We start from the raw sequence: 14,003 nt of genomic DNA, 5'->3' as shown, positions 1-14,003 counted from the left end.
ACATACTTTGGGCATGTTGTACAAGGGCATGACTGAATACCAAAAAAACCAGTAAAAGCACTTGGCTAGGTAGAGAGAAGTAAAAGAAGACACCAGGCAAGGGGAATGGACATGAGAAGGGAAATCACTATAATGTACTTAGAATCACTTAGAACTATGGATTATCCCTGGGAACAAGTCAAGGTGGCAGCCAGCAGGGATCAGGCCCAGTGGATGGACCTGACCATCTCCAACAAAAGTCCATGTTAGACTGAACGCTGATATAAACTAGGTGGTGCTATACTATGCATGTGGGTGGCATACATGGGTAGCATACTTGGACAGCATAGGATTTTCTCACTTCTCCTTTTTTGGGTGGTTAATGGCTTTTAATTCTTTGAAAAGACTGTATTAAAATAGTTTTAGGGTTTCCATTACTGTTGCTTCATAGATCTTCCTTCCAAATGGCTGGAAAATGGGCCTTGATATTCAGCTGCACTCTACCGCAGGGTGAGAAGAGTCCCAGAGGTCACAGGAAGCTGGGTTTTTCTGTGCCCATCTGACATGCATGGAAAAAAACAGCTTCTGAAGAGACTGTCAGAAGCTGCAGCTGCTGTACACCGGGCTTTGTTAAAAAGTCCGTAACCATGTGGCCAATAACCAGGAAATACTAAGACAGAATTTTCAATGTTTGATTGTCTTATGGATGGGACCAATCCAATTCTATGCATATATGCTTCTAGTGTTTCAAGTTTATCTGGGTTTTTTGGATTACAGTTTATTTATTTATTTATCTATTTATACCAATCAAAGCGAAGAAGTTTATTTATTTATTTATACATACATACCAATTGAAGCGAAGAAGTTTGTTTGTTTGTTTGTTTGTTTTCCTGCCTTTATTTTTTTTATAAATAACTCAAGGTGGTGCATACACTTTATACTCTTAATACTCCTTCCTCCTCCTATTTTCCCTACAACAACAACCCTGTGAGGTGAGTTGGGCTAAGAGAGTGTGACCAGCCTAAGGTCACCCAGCCGGCTTTCATGCCTAAGGTGGGACTAGAACTCTCAGACTCCTGGTTTCTAGCCCAGCACCTCAACCACTAGACCAAACTGGCTAAATTGAGCAGGATTGTGAAGTTGTCCTGATCAGAGATCTCACTGAAGTTCATAGAGCAAGAACTCAATAGCCACAGGAACAAAACGTTATGGGTCTATTCACCACTCCTGCTAGCTCACCTTTTAGCTTTTGCTGAGATGTGTGCCAAGTTTTTCTTTCCTGATCAAGCTTGCTGCATAGGGGATCTGAAAGAAAACAGAGGAACATCTCACCAAGCGGCAATGAGTAACCAAAGAAGTGTGAGATATTAAAGGAGGCATCTTAAAGCATAGAGTAGATGTTTGCTTCTAGAAATCCTGTTGGGTAGGCAATTATACCCATTATGCAGATCATAAGACTGACGTGGAGTAATGCGTACATACTTCATTTGAAGAGAGTAAATACATAATAGAAAAAAAAGTGTCCTGTCGAAGATCATCATCTATTTAAGGAACAACTGCAGGCTGCAAAATGCCATTGAATGCCTGGGTATAGTACTCAATCCAAGTTTTAACTTCTAGATGATCCTGGTAGGTATCCAAAGTTTTTTTCACCCCAAAGTGTTTCCTCTGCCCTATCCCTCACAAACCAGGTTGAAGATGAGTTATGGTCATCTTCTCATCTGCCAATCTCAATATGCAGATAACACACTAAACCAGTGTTTCTCAACCTCTGCAACTTTAAGATGTGTGGATTTCAACTCCCAGAATTCCCTAGCCAGCGTTCCACACATCTTAAAGTTACAGAGGTTGAGAAACCCTGCACTAAACCAATCGGTATTCTTCCTCCCACTGACCAAGAGAATTTATACAAGTAGTAATTCCAGCACATCCTGAAAGCCACAAATATCTCTGCATACATCATCCCACTCCACACCAGAGCTTCCAGATCTAGGCTGCAAGAATCTGTACAGCCACTAGATGGCACCAGTGCATCCGAGTTCCCAGTCTTGTTGCCATCTCATGCTGTTTGGATTTTTGCAGCCCAGTTCTGATAGCCCTTCCCCCCACTAGATCCAAGAGGAAATAAAATAAATTGCATTCTCCCTTCCACATTTCCATGACCCACTGACTGCTCCCACAATCTGCTCAACTGGCTTAATGAGGGGGTTGATATGCTAGAACACCCAAAAAGATCAGCAGGCCCAGTCATTTAATTCACAAGATGTTGCACTTAACCCCAAACAGGCCCAGTCATGCCCAGGGTTAAGCTAACTTAACTGGTGGGAACGTCACACAGATGCCCACATTCTGTGCATGTGTCTCTTCATTGAAAAAGCAAATATATGGGCAACCGCTATAAAGGGTCACTGCACAAAACGCTGCTTCAACATTGCAACCTTTTGTTGTGAGGATAAAGCCATGAGAAGCCCAATATGTGCTACGACGAACCCCCAGGGATAAAGCCAGCTACACAGGCAATAATAAAACACAACGCTCTTCTTAGGGGTGATGGTGAAAGGCTAACACACTGCAGGCACAGCCAAGTGAACAAGAGGACATTTCATTGATGTGTCTCCTCACACATCTGCCCTTTGCACACCAGCTCACATGTGCCGGCCTTCTGTTGGCAAGAGGAGAGTGGTCAAGGAGAAAGGCCACCTTGCCCATTTCCCACTGACCTGGAAAAGCCAAGGAAGTCAATCCATCAGGAAACTGTAATAAGAATCTTTACAGACCTACTGATGGAGGAAAGCTGAAAAAGACACCTCCTGACTGAGCTTGACTGTAATTGCAACTAGTAAACTGCTTTCCCTGCTGAGTTGCTAGCGGGTGCAGTAATAATAGAGAGGCAGGAGAGGGCACTGGGAGACCGAGTTGCCACAAAATGCCTATTTGAGCTTGAAACCCTTCCATGTGTTGGCAAGAAAACGACTTGGATGTGAGTGGGAAGTCAAGCTCCTCTTAAAGGCCATTTTGTCTTGTTAGGTGTCTGTTGGTACTCACAGAACTGCACAAAAACTTGAGGTTGGTGCAGCAGGAGGCATCTCCCATGGTTTGCCAAATGGTCCTACAGCTTATATATAGGGTTGCCAACTAACTAGGAGAAAGAAAGCCCATCTGGTTTCTGGACCATTAACAGTAAGCTGGCCAAACCATCAGGTGAAACTCTTCTTGGCACTCAAACAAGCATGATTGCTAAAATCTGCCTTCGCTCATGGAAGGACAAGTGATGGAAAGCTTTGATTTCAGACCCTACCTTTTAGTGTCAAGTTCAGTGACCTCCAGGCCTAAATTTACGCATGTGACATCTCCTTTGTGGGAGCTGTGTTGGTTGCCAGTTTGCTTCCAGGTCCAATTCAAGGTGCTGGTTATCACCTTTAAAGCCCAACATGGCTTGGGGCCAGCTTATTTGCAGGACCACCTTTCCCCAGTCACATCTACCTGGCCCCCCAGAGTGGGGAGGCAGGGCATGTTGCGGGTCCCATCAATTAGAGAGGTACATCTGGTGGGACCAAGAAAAAGGGCCTTCTCTGTGGTGGCTCCCTCCCTATGGAATCTTCTTCCCACAGAGACAAGATTGTCCTCACACTTTGATGATTTTCTGTAGCAACCTGAAGACATGGTTCTGCCAGAGGGCCTGGGACCCCCAGGCTGATACGGGAGCTGATTAAATGTTTGTTTTCCACTGCCAGGTGTTTTATTGGTTTTTAATCTTGTAAGCCATCCAGAGTCACTATGTGAGAGTTGGGCAGCCATATGAATTTGTTCAAACAAACAAACAAGCACTATCATGTTGAGTATTCCCACTGAAGGTTCCAACCCTTTGTGGCCATTCAGGAGACCCCCTTTCCTCTCCCTTCCCTTCCTGTGGTCAGCCAGCATCATCACTGAATACACCACTCTTCACTGTCTTTGGGGTCCCCTGTTCCCAAACTTTTATTTTTGGAGGTCTAAAACTCTTTCATGCCTGCTGATATTTTCTCCTTTGAGAAATGCTATTTTGCCTACCTGAAGATTTAAGTTTGGAGAACAGGAGTTGATTATAGTACTAAGGCCACCATATTTGGGCTGTAAACTTCCAAGGAGCAACTAGAGGGCAACTAAATGGTACCAGAAGCCTTTAACATTGGGGTCACTGCAAATGAGTCCCTATCTCCTGTCCACACCAACCTGGGACAGACTGTAACATGTAAACAGGACTGTATGGGCAAAGATGGTCTTTGAAGAATCAGATCCAAAGCCTTTTTAAGGCTTTAAAGATTAAGAGTGAGGGGTACATAATTAGAATTACTTTTTCAGATTTCCTGGTTCCCACTAGTATCTGGGTGTCTTTGTTATTTTTTTTTTAACTAAAGCTACCCTATCTGAGAAAGCTAGTTTGGTGTAGTGGTTAAGGCACCAGGCTATAAACCAGGAAACTGTGAGTTCTAGTCCTGCCTTGGGCACAAAGCCAGCTGGGTGACCTTGGGCCAGTCTCTCTCTCTCAGCCCTAGGAAGCAGACAATGGCAAACCACTTCTGAAAAAGTGGCCAGGAAAATTGCAGGCAGCTGAGACTGACTCAAAGGAACAAAATAATTTAAGTAGCATTAATGCTCTGCATGCAGGAAATCCCAAATTCCTTTGTTCAGATCAGTGCAAATATTCATGGACATATGTTCTAAGCTATCAGATGAGTGCATTTTTGATCCAAAGACATCGAGCAGAGGAGAGTATCTTACAATTTGTAATTGCTGAACCATTTCTTCTCTGTAGGCCAACTCCCGCTTCATCTGATCTTGAAAATTATCTGTGCAGAAAAGAGGGCAAAGAAAGGAAAGGCAAATGAAGAATTTTCTAGTTAGATGCTGCCAATTCTGTTTTTTAATTTTTTTTAAAGGCTGCAGTTTGTTACTCTGTGGGAATTTTGCATTGAAAAAACATTGGTTACTGAAAAAAGCAGACATAGATGTGCAGAGGTGTTCAAACGTAGGAGTTCTGTTATGTTACATGAAACAAAGTATTTAAGCAATTATCCTCAGTCTGTATACAGGTAGTCCTTGGTAACAACAGTAAGTGGGACCAGAATTTTCACTGCTAAGCAATGTGGTTGTAAAGTGTGACATCACATGATTGCATTGCTTAGTGACAGCAATCCCAGCAGTCCCTGTTGCCATCATTAAACGAAAACTGCGGGTCATTAAACAGGACCTCCTTGCAACTTCCTGCCGGCTTCCAACAAGCAAAGTCAGTGGGGAAGCCGGCAGGACGTTGCAAGTCCCAGGTGCCTCACAAGCAGGCTGGCAGGCAAGTAAGCAGCTGCTGCCAGGTGGGGGAGGCTGCATGGATGGCATGCATGAGCGATTTTGGGCCCAGGGGTGGCTGCTGCCAGGTGGGGGAGACTTACCTGAGTGACTTGTGCCCTTCCCTGCTGGCTTCCCCATTGATTTTGCTGATGGGAAGCTAGGAGGGGAGGTCGCAAAGCCAGTTGCCAAGCACCCAGATCGTGATCACGTGACCTCAGGGGTGCTGGGATGGCTGAAAGTTCGAGGACCAGTCATAAGTCCCACTTGTTCAGTCCTATTGCAACTTCAAACAGTCGCTGAATGAGTGGTTAGTAAGCGAGGACTACCTGTATTACATTTGAAGCATTGTATTGTTGCTTGGGAATGACAGGAATTGTAAATCCACCCCTCTAGGGCTACCACATCTGGGCTGCAAAATTCAAGTTGATTATGAGCTAGCACTTCTAGCTGTGGTCTGATAGTTATCCAGATGTTTGCAGCCCAGGTTGGTAGCCTAATCAAGTTGGAGAGAGCTGACATGTGAAAGGATCTTTTCATGGATCTTACTCTCCCCACATTATAAATATAGTTTGATAGCCACATGTCAATCTAGAGTTCTCCCTTAAGGCACGAATGACCAGGTTCAAATTATCCTACTTGGGACACATTATGCAAAGACCCAGCCCTAGAGATGGCTCTGATACTGGGAAAGCTGGAAGGAAAAAGAAGAAGAGGACGACCAGCAGCGAGGGGGAGGGACTCAGCTACAGTGATGACAGTGGACTGTTGAGAGACTTGAAAGAACAGGTTAGGGATAGAGAAAATCTATCTATGTGGTCGCCAGGGGTTGAAAATAACTTGATGGCACATAATCAGTCCATCTGATAACCACATGACCTTGGTAGAGGTAGCCAAAGCAAAAGTGATATTATATCACTTTAAATAATATGAGCCATTTCCATTTAAAGGAAATAAAAAAGTTGTCTTGGAGGTGGATGAACAAGGCTGAACGAAGAGCCTCTAGTGCAGTGGGTAGAATTAAAACAAAAGTGATTAAATGATTTGGGATGAAGCTGAAATAAGGGAATGCTGGAAGAAGCATTTTAGAGATTTGCTGAAGAGTGGGATGGGAACGAGTGCCATAAAAGTTAGTGTCCAAGAAAACAATGAATGAAAGGGAGGTTTAAAAGATGCAGTGAGAATGCTGAAAAATGGTAGGGCTGCAGGTGCAGATGGAGAGATATTAAAATATAGATGTCGTTTACTTATGGAACGGCTGTGAGAGTTGTTTAACATGTGTATCAAGCTTGCATCTGTGCCCAGCAATTGGAAGAATGCCATTATTATTCCCCTATAGAAAGGAGAAAGGTAGTAAGAGCGAAGGCAAAAACTACAGGGGGATTAATATGTTTGGAAATTGTTTGGCATCATTTTGATTGAAAGGATGCAAGGAGCAAAATTGGAAAATTCAGTGTGTCTTTGCCAGGCAGAGAGTGTGCAGACCAGATTTTTGCTCTTCAGCAGCTCGCTGAAGGATATGTGAACATGAAAGAAAGTCTATTGTACATTTGTTGATTTAACATTCAGTGTAATGAATAGATTTCAATTCTGGAGTGATTGTGGGCATATAGAGTTGAAGGTTAGTTGCTGAATGTAATTACAGTAGTCTTCTTGGAGCTGGGCAGCCTTAACATAATAAATACATAAATATGGAAGTAGAGCATGCATGAAAATCAGTGGAATGCTTAGCAAATGATACAACACTGATTTGGGAATAAGACAAGGACATGTGATGCCCCTTTGGTTGTTTTAATGTATTTATAAATATAGGTTTAAGAAATGCTTGTGATATTAGAGAGTTAAAGGTTCCCTGGAGATGTGAAAGTACATGTACTTTTGTATAAAGACTATGCACTGTTCTTAACTGAGAACCTGAATGATTTGCAGAGAATATTGGAGAGAGTGTACCCTGCAACAAGAAGCAAGGATCTGATAATTAACATATGAAAGACCAACACATTTGTCAAGTTGTGTTTGACAAAGAACATGGATGGGTGATTAAAGGTATACATACATGGAGAAAATCTAAAGTGAATAGATGAATATGTATCTCCCCTTTACTACAGATGAGAATATGGAAAACATTTAAGATATGTAACTGCTGGTAAAAAGTCAATGGGGAGTAGATTGTTGGTTGTGAGGAATGAATGTGTGCCAAAAGAAGACAAAAAAGAGAGGGCTTCTGCTCATTTTCTTTTCTGGAAGTGACAGTTGGGGATTCAGGAGAAGCATAAACATCCGCTGAATGCAGTGGGAGTGGGTTACTTAAGAAGTGTGCGTGATAATACAAGAAGAGGCAGGGCCAAGGATGAATGGGTTCTGAATGAATGTGGACTGAATATAAAAATGAATTCCCAGGATGAAATAAATCGGCTGCGGTGTTTTGGTCATACAGAGAGAATGAGGATTGAATTGCAACAGTTACATGAAGGAAGAGTGAAGAGCTGAGAAGAATCATGCTCAGATGGGGTTGATGTGATCCTCAGGAAGGAAGAGGTGAGAAGATTAAAGAGCAAAAGGCAATGCATGAAGTGGTAGATGAATGTGGGGGAGCCGGGGTGGCTTGTGAGTATAGAAGGCTACGGGGAGATACAATGAATGGTCTTGGCCTTGGCCTAAACAAGTTTTATTTCCATTTTCATGTCTTATCTTTCTTTGGCTTCCTCCTACTCCCTTTCTGCACTCTGCATAACGTTCCTTCTCCTGGAAGGAGACAGACACGTATGAACACAACCATTTCTATAAAGATTTGGTATATTCGAAGTGGTTAGCATGCGTTAGCCTGTCCTAATCCTTACAAGAACCATGCGAAACTTGCCTTTTAGAAAATGCCTCTTTGGGATGACCTGTGGGCCGCACTGTCTCTTTAAGGCTCTTGACTCAGCAAACGGGAGCCTGTAAATTAGCTCCTTGGCTTCTTTTCAGATGATCCATTGTCCTTTGCTTTTCTTTCCTCCTGTCCTTGGGTTTCGGATAATAAATTTTTCCTCTCTAGATAACACCAATGCTTCGGGATGCGTTACCGGGTGGGAGACCCTGGTTTGGTTTTCTCTTACCTTGGCGGAGACTGAGCACTGCGGCTTTTGTGACAATGTAATGGGGAACTAAAGCTGGGAGAAGGTACTTCTAATCAACAAAAAAGAGCTACCTCAGTGTATTACATGGAAGAGAAACCCTTTGCAGTTTATGATCCTCTTGGCTCTTCCGATGCTGGAGGCTCAAAGGGTATCAAAGAAAATGCTTTGATACTCAGGACAACCTGCATTCCTTACAGGGATATTGTGTTTGAGCATTCCTCTGTTTGAAACAATACACATATTTGTGCCAATGCTACTGGAAATGGGGCTGCAGCACTCAAAATGGTTAATTTAGATCTGTGTCTGATATGATAAAGGGGAACAGTGAAGAAAGAAATAATTTATACGGATGCCAGTTCTTACTCTAGAACAGGGTTTCTCAACCTCGGCAACTTTAAGATGAGTGGATTTCAACTCCCAGAATTCCCCACCCAGCATGCTGGCTGGGGAATTCTGCGAGTTGAAGTCCACACATCTTAAAGTTGCCGAGGTTGAGAAACACTGCTCTGGAAGCAAGCGAAATATGGTTTCCAGATGAAAGACCTCAACTGCAGATTAACAACACCAGCATCTTGCTAACACTTCCTGCCATACACTGTATCAATCATCGAAAAAGATTGAGAAAGGGGTCCTGAAGGGTTCTTAAATCCAAGAAATGACAAACTACAGGTGGATGTCACTGAAACAAGAAAAACCTGTGGCTCCACTGCGACAATATATGGGCTTTGGAACTGTCCTGCATTTGGGAAGATCTGCCATGGAGGTGTTATAAAAAAAATCATTATACCAGAATATGGCAATTCAACTCAATGAATACTATTAAGGAACAACAAGGACAGACAATTTGTTTATTGGGGCCTTTAGTCTACCTTTCGAGTCTACCTTTCCTCACAGTGCAAGTTAGGAGGAGTGATGTTCATATTCACACAACCAAAGATCCCAAGGGGACTCCTAGTAACGGTGAGGGCTGACACAAGAGTGGATGTTTTCCCTTTGCCACTGGAAACAGTTCATGAGTTGCCCAGCAAGAACAAACAGGTAAAGAGTAATGTAAGTCACGCAGCTGTTAAATGTCAGTCCTCAAGGAGGACAACCAAGTTACTGTTTTATAGAATGTTTCTTTCTCTTCCAGCTTCGGCAGAGCAATACGTGGAGCTTTGCTCTTGATTCACCAGTTGACGTAATCACGGATATAGTTGAACCTTTAACACAAGAATGCTTCTTTCCTTTATATTCCAATGTTTTTGATGGCAGGGAAGGTTAAATAGACAATACGGTGGCCACCACTGCACAATCAGAGTCCACGGGTGTTGGGCGGCTAATACAGGTAGTCCTCGTTTAGCAACCACAATTAGGACCCTTGTCAAGCAAAGCTTAGTGACTTAGTGAAACACTCAGTGACTAAGTGAAACCACAACTGCGCTTACAATCTTACTTCAGCTTCCTTTGCTGTATAGACCTGTGACGGTCATAAAGACGAGGACTGGTTGCACAGTTACTTTTTCATCGCCATCGTAACTGAATGGTCACTAAATGAGGACTACCTGTAAAGTCAAATAAATAATAAAAGCCCCACCACTTTTTTACATGTGTCACATGTACAATGCATGTAAAGTCTCCCTGTTTAAAGGTATTAGTGAATTTGAAGGGCTTCACCAAAGCAAGCCTTTGCAGGACCTGCTAGATCCTGCCAAATTAAGAATTACAGCAAGCAGGGGAAAGAGAGGAAGACATTACACAAATAGGCAGGGTTCAATTTCCAAAATGCAATTGCATATGGGGAGGGGTGTCAGCCCACCTTTTCAACGCCTTGCATGATAATTTAGCCTGGTTTTCCATTCAGAGCAGGAAACTGGTGCTTTTGCTAAGTGGGGGTGCTCTACTAAATGTTAGGTGCATTCTTCCAGGTGATCTCTGGAAGATACTTTCTATTACTTAGTTGCAAGAAGCCTATCCCCACTACAAAGAGCACCTTATCCTCATATTTCTGTTAAAGCTGAGCCCAAACAGCTCATCTAAAGCCCACCCATACTGGCCATGACTGGAATGAAAGTGGAATTATTTTGATTTGTTGTGCAACCTCTAATTCACAAGTACACCAGTTATTATCTCTTGTATGTTTAGCTGAGGAGCCTTATGATGAAGGTGAAAGAAGGAAGTGCAAAAGCCGGCTTGCAGCTAAACCTGAAAAAAAACCAAGATTATGGCAACCAGATTGATTGATAACTGGCAAATAGAGGGAGAAAATGTAGAAGCAGTGAAAGACTTTGTATTCCTAGGTGCAAAGATTACTGCAGATGCTGACTGCAGTCAGGAAATCAGAGGACATTTTATTCTTGGGAGGAGAGCAATGACAAATCTCAATAAAATAGTTAAGAGCAGAGACATCACACTGACAACAAAGGTCCGCATAGTTAAAGCAATGGTGTTCCCTGTAGTAACATATGGCTGCGAGAGCTGGACCATAAGGAAGGCTGAGCGAAGGAAGATAGATGCTTTTGAACTGTGGTGTTGGAGGAAAATTCTGAGAGTGCCTTGGACTGCAAGAAGATCCAACCAGTCCATCCTCCAGGAAATAAAGCCAGACTGCTCACTTGAGGGAATGATATTAAAGGCAAAACTGAAATACTTTGGCCACATAATGAGAAGACAGGACAGCCTGGAGAAGATGTTGATGCTAGGGAGAGTGGAAGGCAAAAGGAAGAGAGGCCGACCAAGGGCAAGATGGATAGATGACATTCTACAGATGATGGACTCTTCCTTGGGGGAGCTGGGGGTGGTGACGACCAACAGGAAGCTCTGGCATGGGCTGGTCCATGAAGTCATGAAGAGTCGGAGGTGACTGACTGAATAAACAACAACATGTTTAGCTGGGAATGCTGGACATTAAGATAGAATGAAAGGAAGAAGACCACCCTTCAAATTATGGATCTGGAGAAAGTTAGTAACAGTACCATGGAGAGCAAGCAGAAGCCATCCGTCACTCTTGGACCAAAGATGGAGTGACTGCCTTCTTGTGGTGATCACCATCAAGTAGAAATTCACTTACTCTGGGCATGCAATGATAGACCAGAAAAAAACTATTGTACTTGGCAAGACTGAGGGATGTAGGAGAACAGGAAGTCAACAACTACAATGGATGGATGATATCAAGGCAGTTACAGGATGTCCTCTGGAAAAGCTATGAGATATTAATTGGGTGAGGTCAAGCTGGCAAACCTTTTTCCAAGCCAATCCCAGGAGATGAATCCATCTCAATGGCACCAAACTAATCACCTGATTATGGATGAAATCCTAGGCAGAAATGCCTTTTTCAGTGTAACTTCTTATAATCATAGATAGCAGCTAAATCCCAGGAGAGGATCTCCCTGAAGAAACCTGGTTTGAGGAATTGGAGCACTTCCCTCTAAACCTGCCAAGGCTGTATTCACTCAACAGAGGTAACCTGATTACCAAATCAGCCTGTTTGGGGGGATTCGCACAGTGCATTGGGGTAAATCAAATGGGCTGGGTTTGTTGAATAGGCTAAGCCACAAAACAACAACAATAACAAAAGGAACAACAGTTGACTCTGATAAATGGGTGGTTTGTTAAATAAATAAATAAAGCAAGGAAGCAAGCAACAAGGCTATCAGGGAAACACAGCAAAGGGAACTGCTGTGTTTACCTGATCTGAAGTGTATTATCTAAGCCAGGCTGGCTGGGGAATTCTGGGAGTTGAAGTCCACACATCTTCACTGCTGAGTGCATTCCACCTTATTTTATCTTACGGCACAGATGGGCTACTTCTGATTCCATGTCTGCATATATTCCTTGAAATCCATTTTCAATGGCAAATGTTGGTGTCTCACCATTCTGAAGTGAGTAGTGTACATCTAAAATAAGTTTACCTTATATTAAAACAGAGAAAAACCATAGAGCAGTGTTTCTCAACCTTGGCAACTTGAAGGTGTGTGGACGTCAACTCCTGCTGGCTGGGGAATTCTGGGAGTTGAAGTCCACGCACCTTCAAGTTGCCAAGCTTGAGAAACACTGCCATAGAGTCTTCCACTTTGATTGCAATTGCCATTATCTCTCATCATTGGTGATGGGGCTTCCATCTATGAAAAATGGAAAATGGAATTCGGCATTTGGGACACTGCATTATCCATTTCTGGTGTAGATATTTCCAATTCCATTTTTTTTCCAAATATTTATGCCTGCAGTAGGGGTGAGATAGGATGTTGGTGGTCAAAAAAGTCAAAATGGCAATTGGGACTGTGCAAAGTCCTGCCTCTTTCATATGTGCATACGATGTTGATGAACATACCAAAGTGGGGCTTTGATTACACAGTCATAACCACCCTCTTAACTTCTTTAACCCTCCTGCAAACGCTCCTGACTCCAAGGAGCATTTTTCTATTACAAACACCATGGGGCACCTATTTAAATCAGACTTTTTTAAAAAGAACATACAATATAGAACAGGTCAGTGAACGTTTTAGCTTCCAGATATTATTAAACCATACCCCTCATCATCCCCTGTCACTGGCCTCGTTGGCTGGGGCTTCTGGGTGTTGTAGTTCAGCATCATCTCCAGTTCAACAAAATAAAAGTAAGAAGACAAAACCTTACTGAAGACTGGGAATGAAGTGGTTCCTTTCAGCACTTGGAATTCCTGTTCAAGCCTCCTGCGCCAATCGATCTGTTCAAACAAGACCTTCTGAAGCTCTTCTAGACCAAGGAGGGAAAAGAGAAAGAGAAGAGAAGCCAAAGCAAATACTGTGATTCTAAGATTCAGAATTACAAAGGGAAATATTTTTGGCAGCTTAAGGGTGGCTGCAGCATGCCTTGAGCAGGCTTTGGATAGATTTTGTGCAGAAATCCATGAATACAAATCAATGCAATATATTATTTTAAAGTATTATAGCCCAGTGTCGTGTATTGATTGATACATATGCATTAATCTCAATTATAGCCACACAAAAGGTCCATATATTATTCATATGTTGCTTGTCAAGCTTAAAATATGGTTGGGAATAAAAAATATATATATTACCCTTAATTGTCTCGATATTCTGCTAAAACAAAAGTCTACTGTACTACCAGATTTGCATCTATTTATCTTTATAACCCCCCCACCCACTCTTTTTACCTTTCCCCATGTTCTCCACGTCCTTTTTCAGAGAATGGGGTGCGTTGGTTTCCTGGATGGGGTCACCTTAATGTAGAGAAGAATATAAAGTTACTAATTTGCACCAAGGCCATGCCTGATCAAGTAAGGTGTTTCTTTCTTTAATTTTTATCCTGCCTTTATTAAGACAGGGGCCACAACCATATGGGCAAAGTTTTGATCACGATTGTGACCACCTCCTTGAATTTTCTGACCCCCTCCCCATGTTTCATATTGCATCCTTTTCAAGTAGCAAAGAATGCTGAAAAATGCTGTTCCTACTTAAGCCAACCCCGTGTGAGTTCAGAGGGCCACACTGTCAACCAGACGGCATGCAGTGTTTGCAGAATCCAGCTCGTCTACAGTGGAGCTTCAAAAAGGCCAAGATGGAAGCAGTGAAAGGTTTATACAACCCAGAGAGAAACCAGAGT

General features: G+C 42.7%; 1 protein-coding gene across 1 annotated transcript in view; it reads right to left on the bottom strand.

The window, feature by feature from the left end:
- Positions 1-1,221: 1,221 nt before the first annotated feature.
- SKOR2 (SKI family transcriptional corepressor 2) overlaps positions 1,222-14,003 on the bottom strand; it is a 35,522-nt gene continuing 22,740 nt past the window's right edge. Inside the window, exons 5-8 of the mRNA XM_063293184.1 lie at positions 13,555-13,620; positions 13,035-13,133; positions 4,741-4,808; positions 1,222-1,284 (exon numbers count right to left, since the gene is read on the bottom strand). Coding sequence (XP_063149254.1) covers positions 1,222-1,284; positions 4,741-4,808; positions 13,035-13,133; positions 13,555-13,620 — 296 coding nt within the window. The remainder of the gene's footprint in view (positions 1,285-4,740; positions 4,809-13,034; positions 13,134-13,554; positions 13,621-14,003) is intronic.

The sequence above is a fragment of the Candoia aspera genome, chromosome 2, assembly GCF_035149785.1.
Source record: "Candoia aspera isolate rCanAsp1 chromosome 2, rCanAsp1.hap2, whole genome shotgun sequence".
NCBI classification, from domain to species: domain Eukaryota; kingdom Metazoa; phylum Chordata; class Lepidosauria; order Squamata; family Boidae; genus Candoia; species Candoia aspera.
Note: the sequence above shows the minus strand (reverse complement) of the source record. Positions and strands in the feature narration are given on the sequence as shown.